General features: G+C 41.2%; 2 protein-coding genes across 4 annotated transcripts in view; one reads left to right on the plus strand and one right to left on the minus strand.

The window, feature by feature from the left end:
* The window catches only part of rnf17 (ring finger protein 17), a 38,725-nt gene extending 32,445 nt beyond the window's left edge, over positions 1-6,280 (plus strand). The window contains exons 30-37 of one of the 3 annotated variants that reach the window (XM_085374137.1): positions 111-191; positions 283-543; positions 818-928; positions 1,053-1,176; positions 3,930-4,065; positions 4,654-4,840; positions 5,701-5,827; positions 6,208-6,280. In XM_085374137.1, the coding sequence (XP_085230263.1) occupies positions 111-191; positions 283-543; positions 818-928; positions 1,053-1,176; positions 3,930-4,065; positions 4,654-4,840; positions 5,701-5,796 (996 nt within the window). In that variant the 3' untranslated portion in view covers positions 5,797-5,827; positions 6,208-6,280. Of the gene's footprint in view, positions 1-110; positions 192-282; positions 544-817; positions 929-1,052; positions 1,177-3,929; positions 4,066-4,653; positions 4,841-5,700; positions 6,107-6,207 lie in introns of those variants that run through there. The other 2 variants (XM_085374138.1, XM_085374136.1) reach the window with 2 other exon arrangements.
* Positions 6,281-8,437: 2,157 nt separating this feature from the next.
* Positions 8,438-18,992, minus strand: cpap (centrosome assembly and centriole elongation protein). Its single transcript, XM_085374593.1, has 19 exons — positions 18,974-18,992; positions 18,078-18,502; positions 17,011-17,137; positions 16,680-16,892; positions 16,019-16,163; positions 15,821-15,926; positions 14,870-15,610; positions 13,724-14,552; positions 13,351-13,483; positions 12,968-13,133; positions 12,608-12,739; positions 12,351-12,473; positions 12,003-12,102; positions 11,251-11,393; positions 10,903-10,992; positions 10,457-10,597; positions 9,841-9,925; positions 9,056-9,176; positions 8,438-8,630 (listed from the first exon to the last, which is right to left on the minus strand). The coding sequence occupies exons 2-19, from the start codon at positions 18,459-18,461 to the stop codon at positions 8,438-8,440; spliced, it is 3,972 nt and encodes a 1,323-aa protein (XP_085230719.1). The 5' UTR covers positions 18,462-18,502; positions 18,974-18,992.
* Between the last annotated feature and the right edge of the window lie 20 nt (positions 18,993-19,012).

Genomic DNA, 19,012 nt, shown 5'->3' on the forward strand with positions numbered 1-19,012 from the left:
CCATAAAGCCAGTTATAGTTTCTAAAATGAGAGCCTAATTACAATGTTTTTCTTGAATACAATAGAATCAAAGTGGAAATAATTCTACTTTTGTGCCTCTGTTTCTTCAGGTTGGTGGTAAATGGCAGCAGGATGCAGTGGCCTTGATGAGAGAGGTGTTACTAAACCGCAGTGTGGATATGAACGTTGTGGTAAAAATGCACAAATGAGTCATTGTTTATAAACATATGTGGACAATTATATGTATATGATCCCTTGTGTGCATTTGTTTTCGTGTGGTAGGAGCTGCCAGCTGATCCAAGAGGACCTGTCACTGTTGAGCTCTTCATAGATGGTTTGAGCCTCAGCAGGATCCTCTGCCAACATGAACATGCCTCCATGGATCGGACTGTGTCGCCAGATAAGGTCTCTGTGTGTGATAGACTGTTTTTTCCGAAATTAAGCAATGCCAGTAATTTACTCAGGAGTATGTGTGCTTCTCTGCAGCACCTCACAGTGATGCCTACTGCTCCCGTCTTTGACGTCTGGGATATTAACACTGAGGTATTATAATAAGACTGAAGAAATGTGTAAATTTGGCTGATCTCACCATCAAGGTCATCTTCTCATGTACCTGGGGGCAGTTTTCATTGATATTATAAGACCTATAATATTACTCAAGCTGTAAGCTTTTTACAGTAATTAAAGCAAGTTATGCTTTAAATCTGTTTCCTGTGTTATAGTGTGCATAAATAGATCCTATGTAGATGCATCAGAGTCTCTACTCCACCTAGTGTGCAGATGGGGTATAGGACCAATAATGATGATGTGTTTTCAGGGTTTGAGAGACCCGGAGGAACTAATGCTGGGGTCCTTTACCTACCCGAACTTGCAACAGGAGGGGGAGCACTTTAAAGTTGTGGTCAAGCATATGTGTACCCCCAATGAGGTAGCGACTCTCTACATTATAAATTATATACATAATTCCTGTTGTCATATTAAAAAATGTTTATAATAAACAAAGCGGATAAGAATAATGTTGTTAATAAGAGATTGTTCTGTTTCCCCTGCAGCTCTTCCTGTGGCCTTTGGAAGGAACGGCTGATGTAAAGGTTAACGGAGAGTCTCTAGATGAAGCTTTGACCAGAATCAATAGAAACATTGACACGCTGCCACGACTTAGCAACTTCCCCGAGGGTAATGTTTCACTTTATCCAGACACAGATTTAAAAGATTTAAGCAAGTAACATCTTTGAGATATATCTGAAATGAACAGAGATATTAGAAGCACAGATATTCTTTACTTAAGCAGATGTGGAGATTCATTCACACTGCAAAGTCTTTGCCTCCAGTTTTGACTTCTTACCTTCCTGTAATAGCGATTATGTGGCAGTGCTGTCTAAGCAGCGACACCTATCGTTCAGGAGAATACTGCAGCAGCTTCCTGTGCCTTAATGGTGGGCATAAATAGTAGTGACTGTGTGATGATGTTACAGAGGTGCGCAACGTGACCAATGCAGAGGGTATTCTGACCCCTTTAGAAATGTCAAAATATTGAAATTACTTGTCACCTAAAATAAGTCCTACACTCTTTATGTGCATTAGCTAGATGATGACCATGACCACAACTTGTGGACTTCAACACCAAAAACACTGTTGTAGCTCATTAGGGCTCATTTTAACCTCTGAGTTTAGTGCTGTCAATGATGTATAAATCGTATGATTTTTGCCTCTTTCTTCGCTGACAGAAGGCAACAGTGATGGATACACCAGTAGGATGTGTTAATGTTTCCTTCATTTAGATTTAAATCTATTAGAATTGTCAAGATGTGCAGTCACAGAAAATAACAAACCTTAATGAGTTAGTAATGTACCCATTTTGAAAATGTAGAGTTTTAAGAAGAGAGATTTGTTTAAAAAAGTAAAAGGTTGTCAGAAAAATAAATACTCCAGTTAAGTACAGATACTTGAAAATTCTACATCTTAACTACAATAACAAAGTATTTGTACTTGGTGGTCCCCATCTTTGGAAATATACGCAATGTTTACCATGCATGTAGCATTTCATCAAATGTTAATGTGGCTTTTCGTGTTTCAGTGACATGCTTGATTTCCCCCTCCTCTCCCTCCTCTATTCATGTATCTGTTCACACACTGAAGATGGCTTAAAGTAGAGCTGGGCGATATAAGATTTTTTCATATCACGATGTTTTTTTCATTTCAGGCAATAACGATATATATCACGATATAAGCCAAATAACTATATTTGTAAGATTTAAATGTGCCGTTGCTCACAAGTAAAATGTGAAATAATCAGCAGCTTGTTTTTATTTAAATATTTATTTCCCATAATAAGTTCAACAGGGTAGATGTACTTAAGGAACATGACTTTTTCAGATAAATAAAGGCAAATATTGCAAACTACACAAAAGGCAGCCGCTAAAGCGTTTAAGTTTCAAAACAGAACAAACGAAACAGACTAAATTGTCAATTCCACTTAGAAACAAAATATTAATTCTAAAAATAAATCTTAGTTTGTTTTACAGAAGAACAGACAAAACTGACTAACTTTTGTCAATATCAAATAAACTGAGAACTAAAAGGAAATTCTCAATCTCTCCTTGTTGTATAGCTGAGCTTTTCAAACAGTTTTAACAGTTACTTTAGTCTGACAAAAGCCGAATGACGAATTAGCACTTTCAGTCAGAGATTGAGCTGCACCGCTTTATTGTATTACCAGACTTGCTTTCGGCACAATTTACAGTGCACGCTACTCTGTTTTTTGTCAGACTTGAAATAGCCGAAATACCTTCACATTACGGAACTTCTATGGCTCTTCCGCTCGACAATCTCTCCTGCATTGGAACCATCATCTGTTTTCTCTTCGGTAACCTTCGGTCACGCTCTCAGTTGATTTTTCTCTAGTCGGCACACTCATTTCCTCCATTACCCGGGTGGCACGGCGGCTGGCTGCTTGCCAAACAAATACGTGCGGCGCCGGTGTTCTGGGAATCCATCCTACCTGGCAAACCATCCTACGCATTGTTTCTGCGCACAACACGAAATTCAGTGGCAAATTGTCCTACCTTTTGTGAATATTAGCTAGAAAAATACTCTGACCGGTAAAATTAACTGCCAAACCCACCTACCTTTGTGAATGTCACCTACAAGCATACTTAAACTGCTAAAATTTTGTGGCAAATCGTGCTACTTTTGTTAATCTGAGCTAGAAGCATACTTTAATAGCTACATTTCAGTGGCGAACCATCCTACCTTTCTGAATATGAGCTAGAAGCGTACTTTAACAGCTAAAATTCAGTGGCAAATCATCCTACCTTTGTTAATAACAGCTACACACATACTCTGACTGGTAAAATTAAGTGCCAAACCATGCTACCTTTGTGAATGTTACCTACAAGCATACTTTAACGGGTAAAATGAAGTGGCAAACCATTCTGGCTGTATGCATATGAGCTACAAGCATACTCTGATGGGCAAAGTTAAGTGGCAAACCGTCATACCTACTTAAATTGATGCTGGAATGACTCTGTGACAGCAGAAATGTGCATAAACTACTTACGGTAGCACGTTTTGCCAAAGTAGGATGGTTTGTCAGAACACCGGCTTGGGACTTGTGCTGTACGTAACAAGTCACGTGACGCGACGCTGCGGCTGTGATTGGTTCGGCTCTGCGCTACTTAATTTGGATTGGCTGTTTTTTTTTTTTTTTTTTAAAAGAGGACAAGAGGGATGAGGCCTATCGCAATAGTTTAATTTTTCTATCGAGAAAGTTATTTCGCAATACATATCGTTATCGTTCTATCGCCCAGCTCTAGCTTAAAGCAAGGAATACTGTTGCTTTTTACCGGATGACAAGCAGTCACCAAGTCGCAGCCGATTCTGTGCAAGACTCACTAAGTTGGGGCCTCCCAACACTCTGTGGTTTCCAGGTGGTCCATGTCTCGCTGAGTACAGTGATGGAAAGTACTATCGAGCCAGGTTGATGAAGTTCTTCAGTGCAGAACCTGTCACGCTCCTGGTACAACACGTCGATTTTGGCTCTGATGACACTCTACCTACCAGCAAGTATGAATCTTATCATCCTACTAGCACACTTCCTCTGAAAAATATGAGAAAATGTAGAAACATGCTACAGACCAAGTGTTGGAAAACTTTATAGGCATTAAATTTGTGGCTTGTCGTAGAAAAATGACTGGAGAAGAAGTGAGAGGGATATATCTTCTGGTGACAATGCTGACACAAAATCACTGGGTTAAACTGGGTTTTCAGTATTACATAGGTGGTTCACTTACTGGGTAAATCATCATGGTAATTAATTAATCAGCAAGTAGAGATTTGAGCATATGCTGCCATTCCTTTCTGTTTTATGTGAACACACTCGCAGCTAGTTTGAGAAACCCTAGGGTGACTTAATCCAGTTGATAAACACCATCATGTGACCGCTTAGCCTGACTGCTGATGTTGGTGTAAGTGAAGCCAGATAAGAAAAAGATATCCTGGCTTTTAATGTAGGCTCCAGTCTTAAGCTGCTGTTTGTTTAACTTTGAATTTCTTTGAGACCCACCCTGAATGGGGTTTATCTACTGATAAACAGATGATGTGGACATGCGGATGTGTTGAGTGGCGTTCTCATAATGTGTTGCTTCCTGGCAGGCTGCGCCAAATGCCAGCTGAGCTGCTGGAGTTTCCATGTAGGGCACTAAAAGTCAAAGTCGCTGGCTTCAAAGCTCCGAGTGTCACAAGGGAGGAAAATGTGCTGCCCTACAGCCCCAAATGGAGCATGAAGGCTGCAATGGAAATGATCGACCTGTTACACAAAAACATCACAGCCTCTGTTGTGGTATGAAACACACACAACATAACTGTTTTTAAAACTAAGAAATTACATTCAAAAGACATAAGTTTCATTTATTAAAGAAATGTCATTAAAAATGTGCCATGATAGGTTTTTGGAAACAGTACTAAACTAAACTAGCTGTGTTATCTTTCACTGTGAGCTCTAAGATAACACAACAAACAAATGTTGTTGCTGAAAATGTTTTCTCAGCAGATGGAAACCTGCTTTCCTTAAGTCAGTTTTTACTAGCAGTCCTATTTACGGCCTTCATGGCCCTTTTATTCTGTGTGGCACTTCTGATTTTTTTGTAAATACAAACAAATTTTTCATACGTTTATATATAAAGGTCAAGAGCAAATGTAATATCAGTAATTCACTTTTCATACAGAAGAAAACAAACATATGGGGATCATAGTTATTCTCTGCCAAGCCCTGGAGTTATATGTAACAAAACAGGTTAATGATTCAGTCAAAGACAAAGAGGCCGTGAAAATACTGCCTCGTCTTCAAGGACATCAAGCTGCAGTTTTGTTCTGAATGCACAAATCCTCACAGTATTTTGTTTACCACTGTAGAATAGGGCTAGCTCCCATCATGTTGATGTGGTGCCAAATGTGTTGAAGATTTCCAGCATCTTAATGAATCTTTACCATAACTTTTGACTTAAAGGATCCACCAACGGACACTGCCATTGTGTAACTAATAAATAATAAATGTGTATGTAAACAAGACTACCTAATAACTTCAAATCAGGCAGAATAAGTCCTGTGTTGCACTCTTTATACTGTCAAATCTTTGGTCTCACAGCCTGAGAATTTTTTTGTTTGCTTCCAGTCAGTATCTCACTGTCCTCCTCGGTTTAGGCTCAAGAACCAGAGCTCACAGTGCTGCTGTACAGCGAGGATGGAGAGTTGGTCCATCTGCCTCTGGTGACCAAAGGACTGGCAGAACTTGAGTAAAGTGGAAAGACACCCTCCAAACACTGTTCAGGTAAGTTTTTAGCATTTTATTTCAAGCACCAAAATTTCTTTAGAAAGAATGCTTTCTGAAATGTCTGCATCTGTATGATTCGAGTTGTCCACAGTCATTCTTAACTTTACCAAAGAGAGTGAGTAGCATCCAGGACACAGTTAAATACAGACCCCATTAGACTGTGGCTGATGAACCAATGCTGTTTAAATGTGTTGTGGAGATTTGTGATTCAACGTTTTGTTGTGGCTCTAAAGTCAAACAGGATCAGATACTAAATGTTGCAAAGAAATAAAAGTAACCAGCAGAATCTTTTGAACTGTATATTTAAGTGACTTAATAGTAGCTTGCTATTAATAAACAGAACAGCAAGCTAATAATAAATGTATCATCTTTTTCAGGCTTCCTGGCTCAGTTTGTTTTCAGTTCAGGTTTTGTGTTCTTCTGGTTTTCTTTGTGTTCCTAGTTTTTATATAGTACAGAAATGTTCTATTTATTTTCATTGTTCCTGTACAGCAGAGATTAAAGCTGTTCATGTAGCACTTTGTTTTCTCTTTTCTTTTACTGTATGAAGGTGCTAAGTAAAATATTCCCATTTTCACTGACCTCTGCAGTGTGTTTTTACTAAGGTGCAATGAAAAGGACGATGTGATACGGTCTCTACAAACACTCAAAGATTTAAAAAAAAATTTTTTTTAAAAAGAAAATGTATTTTACAAAAAAATATGTACAGCCAGCTAGGGAAATAAATATGCATTTAACATTTTTACAAATAAAAATAGTTGCAAACACGAGAAAACTACAAATGTTCATCCACAGCAGACGAAAGCAGGTCGTGGTTTGGATATTAAGCAGGAATATCCTGGGACAAACAGACAGGCTGTCTTGCAAGACAAAACTAGGATAGTAGGAGAAAGTTTAACCCTCTGGGCTCTATCGTGGCCATTCTTGGCCTGTTGAAACCTGTTATAATAACATTTGATTCCTTGTTATTGACAGTACTAAATCATGCAATTTAGGTAAAATTGCTTTCATTCTAAACTCAACAAATGAATTGTAGTTTTTAATGTTTTTTACCAAATTACATAATTTACCAATTTTTGGCCAAACAAGCAATTTCATGTAATATTCCTAGTTTCCAATAGGGGTGTTTGATGGCTTACCGCACTCCCAATGGACCAAAATAATGACACAATTTTGACGTAGGTTTGATCTCAAGGATCTAACAGTTTGTGCTGCAATGTCATGCACAAACACAAACATGTATTTGCAAGATAGACTGGAATAAATGATGACACATCACATATTAAATAGGCTGCAGTGAATTTCTGTTGATGCAGGCTATTGAGCTTTGAAGCACATGCTGAAAGCACTTTTACTTCTGGAGATCCTTTTACCTGCTGTGCACCCTTACAACACTGGAAGTTCTCAGGAAGTAAAAAAGGGAAAGGAGTGCAGACTCCAACTGACAGAGGAGCTCAAAGGACAACGTCTTTACTATGGTCACCTTGGCAGAGGAACTCCTCAGATGAAAACTGGCACAGGGGAAACAACCTAGAGCTACCTCCCCGGCTCCTCCAGTTGCAACAGAGGAAGATTTTTATTGTTCGTCTGTGGCGTCACCAAACCTACCACAGCAATATCCCACATAGAATCGGAGGAATGTGTGTCTTTTGAGCACAATCCATAATAATCAATGTTAATGTAAATCAATTAGATTTCCCAGACTCTACTATTAATAATACAAGAAGTTCCAGTAGCACTGCAAATATATGAAATTGAGTTCTGAGGTTGTCTTCCAACAAGTGCATTGTACAAACAAACTGGTGTTTAACGGGTTAAAAATGTAAAAAGTAATGACTATCTAATATTTATGGAAAGAACTAATGTTAGTTCAAAACTTTATGCAGAAAAAAATTGCAAAAAAAAACAAAAAACCATAAAAATAATAAAAATTACAGACATAATCTGTTGGTGAACACTTTTGGCCATGAACAAGCTGACTGGGTGGTTACTTTGAACAAACCCAGAGGGTCAAGTCAAAACATTGTTGGACTTGCTGAATTATTAAAAAGTATCCCAGATTTTTGTGCAAAAGAAGGTCCTGTTAGGAATCATTGTGAATCTAAGACTGAGGTGTATTGTGTTGCATTCCTTTTGTCTCCTCTATAACGCCAAGTCTACTCAGTGTGTTAAACCGGCATTTATTTATTGGTCTGTTTTTCATTTTTACACCCATGGGTAGTGCTTGTTGAGCCTGTGCCACTGCCAGTTGTGCTTTAGTGGGTGGGCTTAAAACCACTGGCACAAAAGTGTGTCACATAACTCTATTTGCTACATATAGACAGAAGTATTTAAAAACAACAACAAGCTGATTTGTGAATCTCAGAAGCAAGGAGTGTCAACTCAAGAATATCAAAGCAGGTTGAACTGTTGATTATGTCACATCGTTAAAACAAAATGTCCAAAGCTCACCTGTATCTGTTATCACATGTGAAGAAAATAAATAAAGACAAAGCACCAAATTCTCCAGACATCCTTCTCTGATGTCCTGGATTTTTTTCACAGTTTGAACAATAGCTGCAATAATAAAAATGCTTCAAGTTTCAGTCACTGGGATTCACCACCTTTCTACACCTTGGTGTCCAGGATGACGTTTCCATCTTTGTCTTTGATCCTGAGCCGCCCGGTGGGGTAGCGGGTTTCTTGCCTCCCATCTGCGTAGACGGTCTTCACTGTGCCATCTGGATACTCTCGCCTCTTGTACTCTGCTGTGTGGATCTCCTTCTGGCCTGTGTTAAAAAGGATCTCTTTGGTGCCGTCCCTGAGAGAAACGGCATGTATAGATGCCCAGTTAGTCTTGAGTGGTGGTAATACTCAATTTCTTTAACCACTAGTCAGTTGTTTGATGTATTAACACATAATAGACTGAAAATTGTAGCACCACCTGTTATCATCACTCTTTTATGAAGTATTTGCTATTTCCTTCTCCAACATTCACAATATCTGACTTTCCCATATGATGGAAAAATTAGTCTTATTTTCTACTAGCTGTCTTTTTTTTTTTTTTTCCTTGTCATTTTAAATATACCACTCATGGGGCCCAGTGCAGAAGTGGAAAGGGGTACGGAAGTCCTACAAAAATTAAGTTATGAGTACATGTCTGGTAAGGGATATTGTGCAAAAAAAACATTTTGTTATAAAGGTAGTAAGGGAAATTGATTAAAGGTAAATATAAGGTCGACTTACGAGTTAACCTGGATGATGGTCCCGTCTGTCAGTACGCTCTCCTCCCTGCCATTAGGGAAAAGGTTCTTTACTGTCTGGTCTGGGAAGGTGATTTCCTTACGGCCGTCGGGAAAATGCTTTTCTGAAGCAGGAATAAAAATTAATGTAGAATATGAGTTGGTACACATGTCCAAAGTCCACAAGACAAGCATGAGAAAGGAAGTTCCTTTCCTACACTTACCTCGTGGACTTTTACTCCTAAGTACTGTTGTGTTAAAATTACTTTATTTTATCCTTCTTCTTACAGTAAAGTGAATATCTGACTTTTGTAGTACTAACAATTTTCTTTGATGGGACAGAAAAGCCAATTTGCTTCCAACAGTGCATTTCAAGATTGCTACTTTGGAGAACTGTATGATGCAGTAAACCAGGTGTGGGGAACTCCAGGCCTCGAGGGCCGGTGTCCTGCAGGTTTTAGATGTGTCCTTGATCCAACACAGGTGATTCAAATGGCTAAATTACCTCCTCAACATGTCTCGAAGTTCTCCAGAGGCCTGGTGATTAACTAATCATTTGATTCAGGTGTGGTGACCCAGGGTGAGATCTAAAACCTGCAGGACACCGACCCTTGAGGCCTGGAGTTCCCCACCCAACCAATTTCTGATGCAGATCTTGTTTATCACTCCTGTTATATCATTTTAGAATTACTCTGCACTCAGATGAGATGGGAATATTACCTCACTAATGCAAAAAGCCCAGCAGCTTTTGTCTCCTGGCAATTTCACTGCTTCATCATCTGCTCTCACCTGTTTGGTTGTTGGCGAAGTGCAGCACCTCCATGCCATCTGGGTAGGTGATGTGTGTTGTCTGGGTTTCAGCATAGTAGTAGACCTGAGCACAAGGGGCAGCACCATTAGTTATCAACAGGTAAGATAAAGAGAAGAACCATGCAAAGGTCTGTGTAGCTCTTTCTCTGGTTCTGTGATTCGGGAAGGCTAACGGATTCAAAAGGCCTCCCCGGTCTGTCTGCCTGCATCACTTTGTTTGTCCTGATCTCGTTTATTTCTCAATTTTGAATCTGTCAGATGTTTTCATATCTTCACGTTGATTCCCTCTGAACAGCTGTTCTACTCAATACGTCAGAATGAGTCTGCTAGACACCCCCTCCCTAAGGCTACGTTCACACTGAAAAATCAGATTTGATCAAAAAAATCGGATTTGAGCATTAAGACCTGCAGTGTGAACGTAGCCTGACACAGTGGTGTACGCCTGACACAGCCACCCATCCCCTCCTTCCTCACATCCTGCCTTTAAGTAGGAGGAAACAGTCCAACATTTCTCCTCACACACAGCACATGTCCAGGAGACCAGCGTACATGTATTTACTGAAAATATGAGTATAAAGCAACGCAAGCATCTCACCACTCTTTGGTCGGCCGTGACTTGTTTAGTATCTCCGTTGAAGAAGATGACCTTGACCGTCAGTCCGTCTGCTGAAACCTCCTTCCTGGTCCCGTTGGGGTAAACTATGAGACGATCACCGCTGACCAAAACCTTCTCTAACTGGAAACATCAGGACAGCTCCATCAACAGCCTCTACTGAATATCAACAATAAAAGCTAATGCTAATGTAAGTTTGAGGTTATTCCACAATGACTCAATTACTCACACTTAGTAGTGCAACCTTCCTGTTTAAATAACTCACTGTTGAAAACAGGGCCAAACTCAGCTGTATGTAACTGCTGCTACCACGATTATAAAGCAGACGCACTTCTTTAGAAAGCAAAATCAATTCTTCAGCACATCTCTTGTCTGGTGGCTCACATTAGTATTTAATATCAGGATGAATGTACATCTTATTTTCTCACCTTGCCATCAGGATGTGTGATAACCTCCCTGGTTGATTCGGTCTCTTCAGCCTTACTTAGCTCAAGTTCATTTGTCGGAGAATCAGTGTTCTGCAATACGAAGATTTTAAACATGAGGTCTGTGACAGAGCAGCACATACAGACAAGCTTGTTTTTGTTTTTTTTTAAACAAGACTTTAATTGTTCTGTCCCTGATGCAGAATCAGACTAATAAACATCTGACCTTTCAAATGTATCTTAAATTTGTGCCATAAATGTTGCCTCTTCCTCTATCTGGATGTCAGTAGGTGTTTTGCATCATTTACAGGAAACACTGCAGTGTTTGTATGACACTGATGATGCTCTTACTGGAGAGCAGTTGTATAAGTGTTCTTGGTTTGGTGAGTTCTCCTGGCTCCCGGCAGGTGCTGACCTCTCCTCTGACTTCCTGCTGGCTACGGAGGTGGAAGAGGAGCCTGGCCCTGCTGGCTTCCTCAGGCTGCTCTTTATTCCTGCAGAGAATAAAAATATGGACAATACAGACTCGACCATTCGTGCTTTTCAAGGTGTTTATGAGAATCATTAATGATGATCATTGACAAAAACTCTAAAAATTCCTAAACTTTTACTCTGAGCCAATCCCAGGCTTTTTTGGATGATTAAAATCTATTAATATGGGAAAATTAGTTATTTACAAACCCAGCAGACACAAACATCAATGATTTGGAGTCTGTTTGTGTCCACCTGGCAAATTTAGGTCTAATCACGCTATTAATCCTGTTCTAGTCTCAACTTGAAACAGACATAAAATCTCTCAATATACACATGTCAAATACTCCAATACGTCCACCAGCTACTACGTGCACTGGGTCTGTAGGTCTGCTCTAGCTCAAACTGACATTATAAAAGCTAATAGAGTTAACCACACTACTTATGCTGAGCTGAAAGATGGAAAAAAAAGGTGAGGTTTGTTTGTTTTTTGGCTCAGAGTTGCTAAAGATGACTTATCGCCAGACAACCTCAGCTTCCAAAGTTTTTCTTGAAATGGCTTTGGACACTTATTTGTACAGTTATTTTGAAAGATTAAAAAAAAACCCTTCCATGGAAACTCTTGACTGTACCTGCAGCACCCTGACTGCCGTCTCTGGAGTTCCCTCTAGTGCCTGGAGCAGAGCTGACATGTGGAGGGCTGCTGTCACTCCCTCTGGAGTCGAGAGGACTCTGGAAACAAAGTGTGATTTTGCAGTTACTCAGCAATGTCGAAATTGGAGAAGAATAATTAGAGTTCCTGCACAGCTAAAGCTCTGAAGACTGCCAAAGCACTGATGATAGTAAAAAAAACAAAATGAAGTGTTGTGGGGCTATAACTTCTCCCATGTTTTCCTCTGCATGTTGATATAAGGTATTTAGTTCAGAACACGGGGTCATCATTTTTAGATAACAATAACAGACTTTATAAATGAGCTTACAGCAAATTTAACTCCTTTGGTCACAGGTGGCGTATTGTTCTCAAACATTCTGGGACTTTCCTTCTCAGCAGCCGCAGGGTTTTTCTTCCAGGCACTCAGACGGAGCTTCTCTAGCACGTGGATCTTCAATTCAAAGACAAACAGGAAGACGCAGGGTTCAGTTTTCAGCCTTCACCCACTCTTTACAATCCAGATAAACGGTGCATTTTAAAGCTACGCGTGTGTAACCAGAGAAAACGTTAGGGGGGGTCAGGCACCTCATCACGCAGTGAACTGTTCTCTTGTCTGAGGGAGTCGATCTGTTGGCGCAGGCGGCTTTGTGTGGAGGACCAGCGACTCTCCCTTCTCTTCATCTCCTCCTGCAGGGAGCTCAGCTGCTGCTTCAACTCCTGATGTGAGAAGCAAAGGGAGAATAAAGGCAGACACATAAATATCTTCTTCTCAAAACCTTTTTTTAAGCATTAATACCATCACCAAACAATAAGATTTGATATCCTTTATTTAATTATGTTTGAATTTAATTGCTCCACAGTCATGTTTTGATTACTCCTGTATTGCTTTTTTACACATTGAGCACATATTCATGTGGTTATTTTGCACGTCATGTCCACGCTCACCTGGATCTCTTCTCGTTCCTTCTTATCAGGAATAGCTCTGGCCGCTGACACGTGCTTCTCAAACAATTTGCGCTCCTTCTGCAGCTTCCTCGTCTCCTCTTTCTTGTACTCCTCAAACTTGGCCATCTCCTCTGCTCTCATCTGCTCAAACTCCAAACGCTCTGACCTACAGCACAAACAGCAAAGTACAAACGTGCATTACATGAGGAAGGAGAGGAATAACACATTTTATGAAATTATTTCTCCCAAAAGAAAACAGAGCTGGATTTAACACTGAAGAGGTTACTTCCAAATACCAGATGCAGTGTCTTTATATTTTTATTAAGTTTTTACACTTGCATTCACTCCTTACTGAATTGCTTATGCAAAGAAGACCATATCACCTGAGAGTTTCCTGTTTTTTCTCATTCTCCTGTCTGAGTTTGGTGAGTGCAACGTTCTCCTTCCTAAATCTCTCAATCTCAATCTCCAGCTCAGCCAGTCTCTCCCTGAGCTGTCTCGACTGGACCTGCTGGCCTGAGGGCAACAACATGCATACACAACTGATAAATAATAAAACCACACACTGAGGAATGTGTGGTTTTTAACTGGCTTTACTATCAATTTTTCATTTAATAAACACATGAACTCATGTAGCTGCAGGGTTATAACACAAAATCAGAGTTGCTGATATTTTGTACTGTAATAAGTTTATTAACATTCAATCAACATTAATTCTACTAATGCAATAATAAACAAAGAAAGTATTTGTCTAACCTGTGTCCTCCTCTGGCTTTTTGGACTCAACAGAAGCAGCTGGAGGAAGACGGAGTGGTGCACTCTGGGCTTTTGGCTTCAGGGAGGGGAATAACTTTGTCATGAGCTGGGAGGCCGGAGGATGATCAGGCTCCAGACTGACTGAACCGATACCTGTGGCCTTCCCCAGCTCCACACCTTTGCTCACAGCCACTTTCCTCAACAAAGTTTTCTGTGGGGGAGAAATTTCTCTGGCTGTCGGCTTGGAAATCGGGCTGAGCTCTTTGCTTTCATCGGCTGTGCCGATGGCAGTGTCCTCCAGGTCGTTCCATGTGTCGTCGTCATCAAACACGACTCTCCCCTGCTCGCCGTCTTTGCCCTCTATCAGAGTGGAGTCCTCGCTATTGCTGTGGACACTCTTACTCTCCACATCATTCTCTTCAGCCACATCTGAAGATGAGTCCCTGAAACTATCCTCATCTTCATACGACCGCTTGTCATATGGTGGGTTAATAGGTGCAGGGAAGCAGAGAGAACTTTTGACCACTTTGTCATCTCCACATTCAGAGCGGCTGCAGGGTGTCGTGTCAGAGATGTCATGTTTGTCCTCTCTCTCAATGCCCTGTGTCTCCTTAATGCTCTCTTTGTTCTCTAGTATATCATTTCTTGTCTTTACAAATGCTTCTGAGTTCAAAGAGTTGCTTTCACATGCTAAGCCACCTGTGTTCCCAACACTATTGCACCTCTGAAATGCACCTTTAGGAGGTGATTTAATGGGAGTTGAAGAGAGGCGTCGCTGGTGGAGCCCCTTTACAGTCTGCAGCTGTCGTTGTTGATCCATCTGAAGAACCTGCAAGCAATGAGCAGAGTATTCGTTTTTTGGGGAGAGAGGGGTTATTGTCTACATAACACACGGCTAACAGTAAAGTCCTGGAGAAAGGCAACCCAATCTGGTAATTTCTTTAGAAATTCAATAGTAGATTTTAACCACTTAAAGGCAGCAGAAATACTGAATCCCAACAACCAGAAACAACACAAACAAGGAAACAGAGATGCTATCAAAACAAAAAACTGTGTGACAAAAAATTGTAACACTAGGCATCGAAACTTTTGAGCATTTGAAGTGCTGAATTAAAGCGTGATGAGTTTGAGAGTGAAATAGAGCACCTTCATGACAAAGGAGGAGTTAGATGAGAAGGACAGCTCTTCAGCCGCTTGCTCCAGCAGCTCAAACTCTCCCAGCTCCATGCTCTCCAGCTGTCGGTCACACTCCCATCGCTGGAGCTTCTTCTGAAAAGACAACTCAAAGGAATCCTGTATAACTGGGTCTCCTCCTTTAGAAACCCCTCCTGCTTCTGCTGATTCCACTTTTGAACCACAGCTTTTTTCATTTTCAGCCGTCCCTGCCTGTCCTAACTTCCCGCCCTGTTTGGTTGTAGGACATGGCTGAATGTTGAGACACGGGACTTTCACGGCCTGAACCGGCAGAACTTTCCCCAACTGATGTTTGGCTGGTCTGCCACCTGGATCAGTTTGGACAGACTCTGGTCCTGTTGTGTTCTGTCTCTGATGACTACCTAAAACCTTTGTCCGTGCTACTTTAGTCACTGCTCGCGTATCGTGAGGAGGTGAACTGAGTCCCTTCAACCGGTTCTCCTTGTTGAGTGTAGCAGTTTTACGCTGGACAGGAAGCCGTGGGGCACTGTTTGCGGCTCCTTTCTGAATATATGCGGGCTCCGAGTTGCTGCGAGAGATTACTCTGGCTTGAGGCGGTGGTGGTCTGGAGTCCTTTACATCCGTTTTTTGGAACATAGCTTTCCGATTATTTGTAAATCTCGAAAGGCCCTCTCCTCGCTTCAAAAAGGCTCTCTTAGGAAGGGCTTGCGCAGCGTTGGCTCCATCTTGACTCTGTTCAAGGAATAGGACAAGATTTGAATTCAATGTAAATTGGAATCTTTTAGTTTTTCCAGTTAAATAGAGTATTTTATTGCAAAATACAGACAGGCTCCATTTGTGCAGACATTACATTCCTATATCAGGTTGTCACCTGCAGAATGCAAAACTCAAATGAATGGTTCATTATTGATACTTTTCAGCACTCGTGACACATCCTCTGACCTGTTGTTGCTGGGCAGACTTTAGCCTCTGCTCCTCCAGCTTCAGCTGCTCCTCCAGCAGCTCTTCAAATGTCTGCTTTTGACCACCAATACCTGGCCTTATAGGTCTGAGGAGGCAAACAAAACCCTACTCAAACACTGATCTGTCGAGACAGTCTGATGTTAATACTACATAAATACAAGACTATGTAATATTTACCTGTCATGAAAGATTTTGTCTTCTGTTCTGCTGTCATCTTCAGTCCTTGCCACAGCATTATGTTGCATCAACATGTCGTCTTCCTCAGAAAAACAGCTCGCATTGACACTGTGCTCCTCCTCATCCTCTCTGGAGTCCAGTGAACCTAAAAAAACAAAGCGGTTAACCATGAAAACATGTGGACCATGTGATGAAAGACAGGGCAGTTCTATAGAAAACAAATACCAAGAAACTGTGCAAGTGTCTTACTCTAAACCAGGGATGTCAAACTTGTTTTACATCATAGGAGACATACAGCCCGCTTTGATCTTAAGTAAACTGAAAGAGTGAAACTATATGACAGATATTTAAAATTAGAGAAAATATTTTGGAAATTTATAGCCCAGACTATCCTGTAGTAATAAAATATCATGTCTAATTTATTCTTTACTGTGGACCACCTGCAAAAAAACCCAAAAAAACGCATTTCTGTGGTAGATAGTGTCATTTAATTGTTTATCTATTAGTTACCAACTTTTGTGGTGGTGGTAACTTTCTATGTACTCCTTCACATTTCACACATGTGAAGCTGTGCAGTGGGCCGGTTTGGAGTCTTTGGTCAGTCGATTCTGGACCCTGGGCCTTACATTTGAAACTTACATTTAAAATAAATATATCTTACCCTCTTCCTCATGGTCACCCTCCTCAGATGCTTGACCTTTGGGTAGCTGCTCGTGTCTGACAACTAGTGAAAGTTGCTGTTCTGGTTGACGGCCGATCGTAGAGCCCTGTGGGACTCTACGGTGATTTGTATCAGGACTGTATGAGCGCTGTGTGTAACATGACCTGTGGAGCGTGTCCTCAACCCACTCTGGTCCAGACATTTCTGAACTCTCTGTAAGATGGGTTATCATCACTTCAGTTTATAAAGCAGGATAAATACATGCACACCACATTCACCCTGAATGCAAAATGATCACTTTGCAGTTGTTCATGTAATTTCACTCTCTGACCTCCTGTGCAGTGCTCGGATCCATTCAGAGTTCCCAGTAACTTCTGCTGCTCTTCCTGGAGATGAAGCAGCTCCTCCAGCTGATGAGCTTTTAGCTGCTCCTGCATGTGCTGCTGCCATTTCTTTAACTGCACATACATATTACATTCAATTCTAATTAGATATGGTGTAGCTAATATATATGGTATATATGGTAAATGGCCTGTATTTGTATAGCGCTTTACTTGGTCCCTATGGACCCCAAAGCGCTTTACACTACATTCAGTCATCCACCCGTTCACACACTGGTGATGGCAGCTACATTGTAGCCACAGCCGCCCTGGGGCGCACTGACAGAGGCGAGGCTGCCGAACACTGGCACCACCGGGCCCTCTGACCACCACCAGTAGGCAACGGGTGAAGTGTCTTGCCCAAGGACACAACGACCGAGACTGTTGGAGCCGGGGCTCGAACCGCCAACCTTCCGATTACCAGACGAACTGCCAACTCGATCGCCACAATATATGGTATCTGTGTTTTTCAGATGGTTTAAGCTACACTTAACATAGATGTTTCTGAGTAGTTTCAGCTCAGTGTCAATTCACATGCGCTGCACATACTGCCAGTTGACATATAGTCTAAGTGTTTAATTGCATCTGTGTCCCAGCCAACATAATTGCCTTAGGGAAAATTCTATTAATAGCAGAGAAACGTAAAGGAGTGTGTGTGATGGAGGTGCATTAAGTATACAGGAAGCAGTGATGTAATCAACAATGAAGTCCACGCAGGGCCCAAAATTTGCATATATTAGGAGATTAAAGTGGGATTAAAGTGTCCAAATGTTTTTACATTATTAATAAATGAATTACAGGTTCATTTTTTTCTGCTTTGTCTCACCCCTGTATCAGTAAACCAGTAAAACTAAAGATCCTCCCAGTATCTGTGTCATTTATGTTAGGTATTGAAAGTCCATCTCCTCAGATGCACAGCAGCAGGGCGAGTCACATATGCCAAATTTTATACTTTTAACAACTTGATTGTCTCAAGTTACAGGACAAAACAGCTTCTGAAAAGCACCGATGTCCATACCTGTTCAAGCTTCATCATAAGGGGCAGATCCTGTGATTTGCTTGCCATCTCGTCCAAAGTGTCCAGCTGTCCATCTGCAATTCTCGTTGGAACAGAGTTTAGACCGTTCACCGGCCTGTCAGACTCAGTCATCTCTCCTCCTGCTGCCCGTCTAAATGCATCCACACCCAGGCAGCTGCTGTCTGTAGAAGCGGGCAACGGGGCAAAATCGGAAGCGAAGGAATCGTCTGGCAACATGGGCGAAGATCCCACGGCAGAGGTGTGGCCCAAGGGTCCAGCCAAATCCGGAGAGGGACTGAGGATCACTCCGGCTCTGGTGCTACTTGGCATCCACCGGGCCAAGAAGTCTGCCTGGGAGTACTGAAGGCCAGCTGGAGATGACATGATGGCCGCGATGTGGCAGGCAGGATAGTCTAATCCGGGATCTAAGCGAAAGATTATGATGACAGGTTAAGAGTTAATCACGCCACAAATAAACACCATCCAACATCCTATAGCTGACGCCCAGGTCCAATAAAACCATATATAGAGACGTTATATATATAAAAAAAAGACATTGCCTTTTTAATACGAGATTGGTTTCCGTTCTGGTTGCTACATAGAAGCCGTATAGTCAGTTCCAGATATTTGGTTACGAACAATCATCTTAACACTGTCTATTAAAAAACATAGGAGAGAATGGTGGCATTTATGACATGTGGCTCACGTGGAATGTGGAAGTGCTCTTTTCATTTTTGTCAAATGTCGCTTTATTTAAAAGGCTTGGCTTCCTCATCCACACTCTCCCGTTATTAGCAGGATGCATTTTATTTATTTCATAAAACCTTTTCCCGGATGTTACACCGTAGTGACGACACTACAACATTACCAAGCATCACAAAACACATCGACATTACCTGTTACTCAGGAGAAAAGCAGGTTTACTGTGATGAAAT

This window comes from Diplotaxodon limnothrissa, linkage group LG16 (assembly GCF_057381915.1).
Source record: "Diplotaxodon limnothrissa isolate DT_005_m linkage group LG16, D_limnothrissa_male_GT1.1, whole genome shotgun sequence".
Taxonomy (NCBI): domain Eukaryota; kingdom Metazoa; phylum Chordata; class Actinopteri; order Cichliformes; family Cichlidae; genus Diplotaxodon; species Diplotaxodon limnothrissa.

Excerpts from the sequence above, each read along its gene's own strand:
- cpap (XM_085374593.1), bottom strand. The coding sequence starts at position 18,461 with ATGTCATCTCCAGCTGGCCTTCAGTACTCCCAGGCAGACTTCTTGGCC. Across the intron at positions 17,138-18,077 it reads TTATGATGAAGCTTGAACAG|TTAAAGAAATGGCAGCAGCA; the intron begins GTATGGACATCG and ends ATGTATGTGCAG. Across the intron at positions 9,177-9,840 it reads CTTCGCCAACAACCAAACAG|AAAAGCATTTTCCCGACGGC; the intron begins GTGAGAGCAGAT and ends TTCCTGCTTCAG.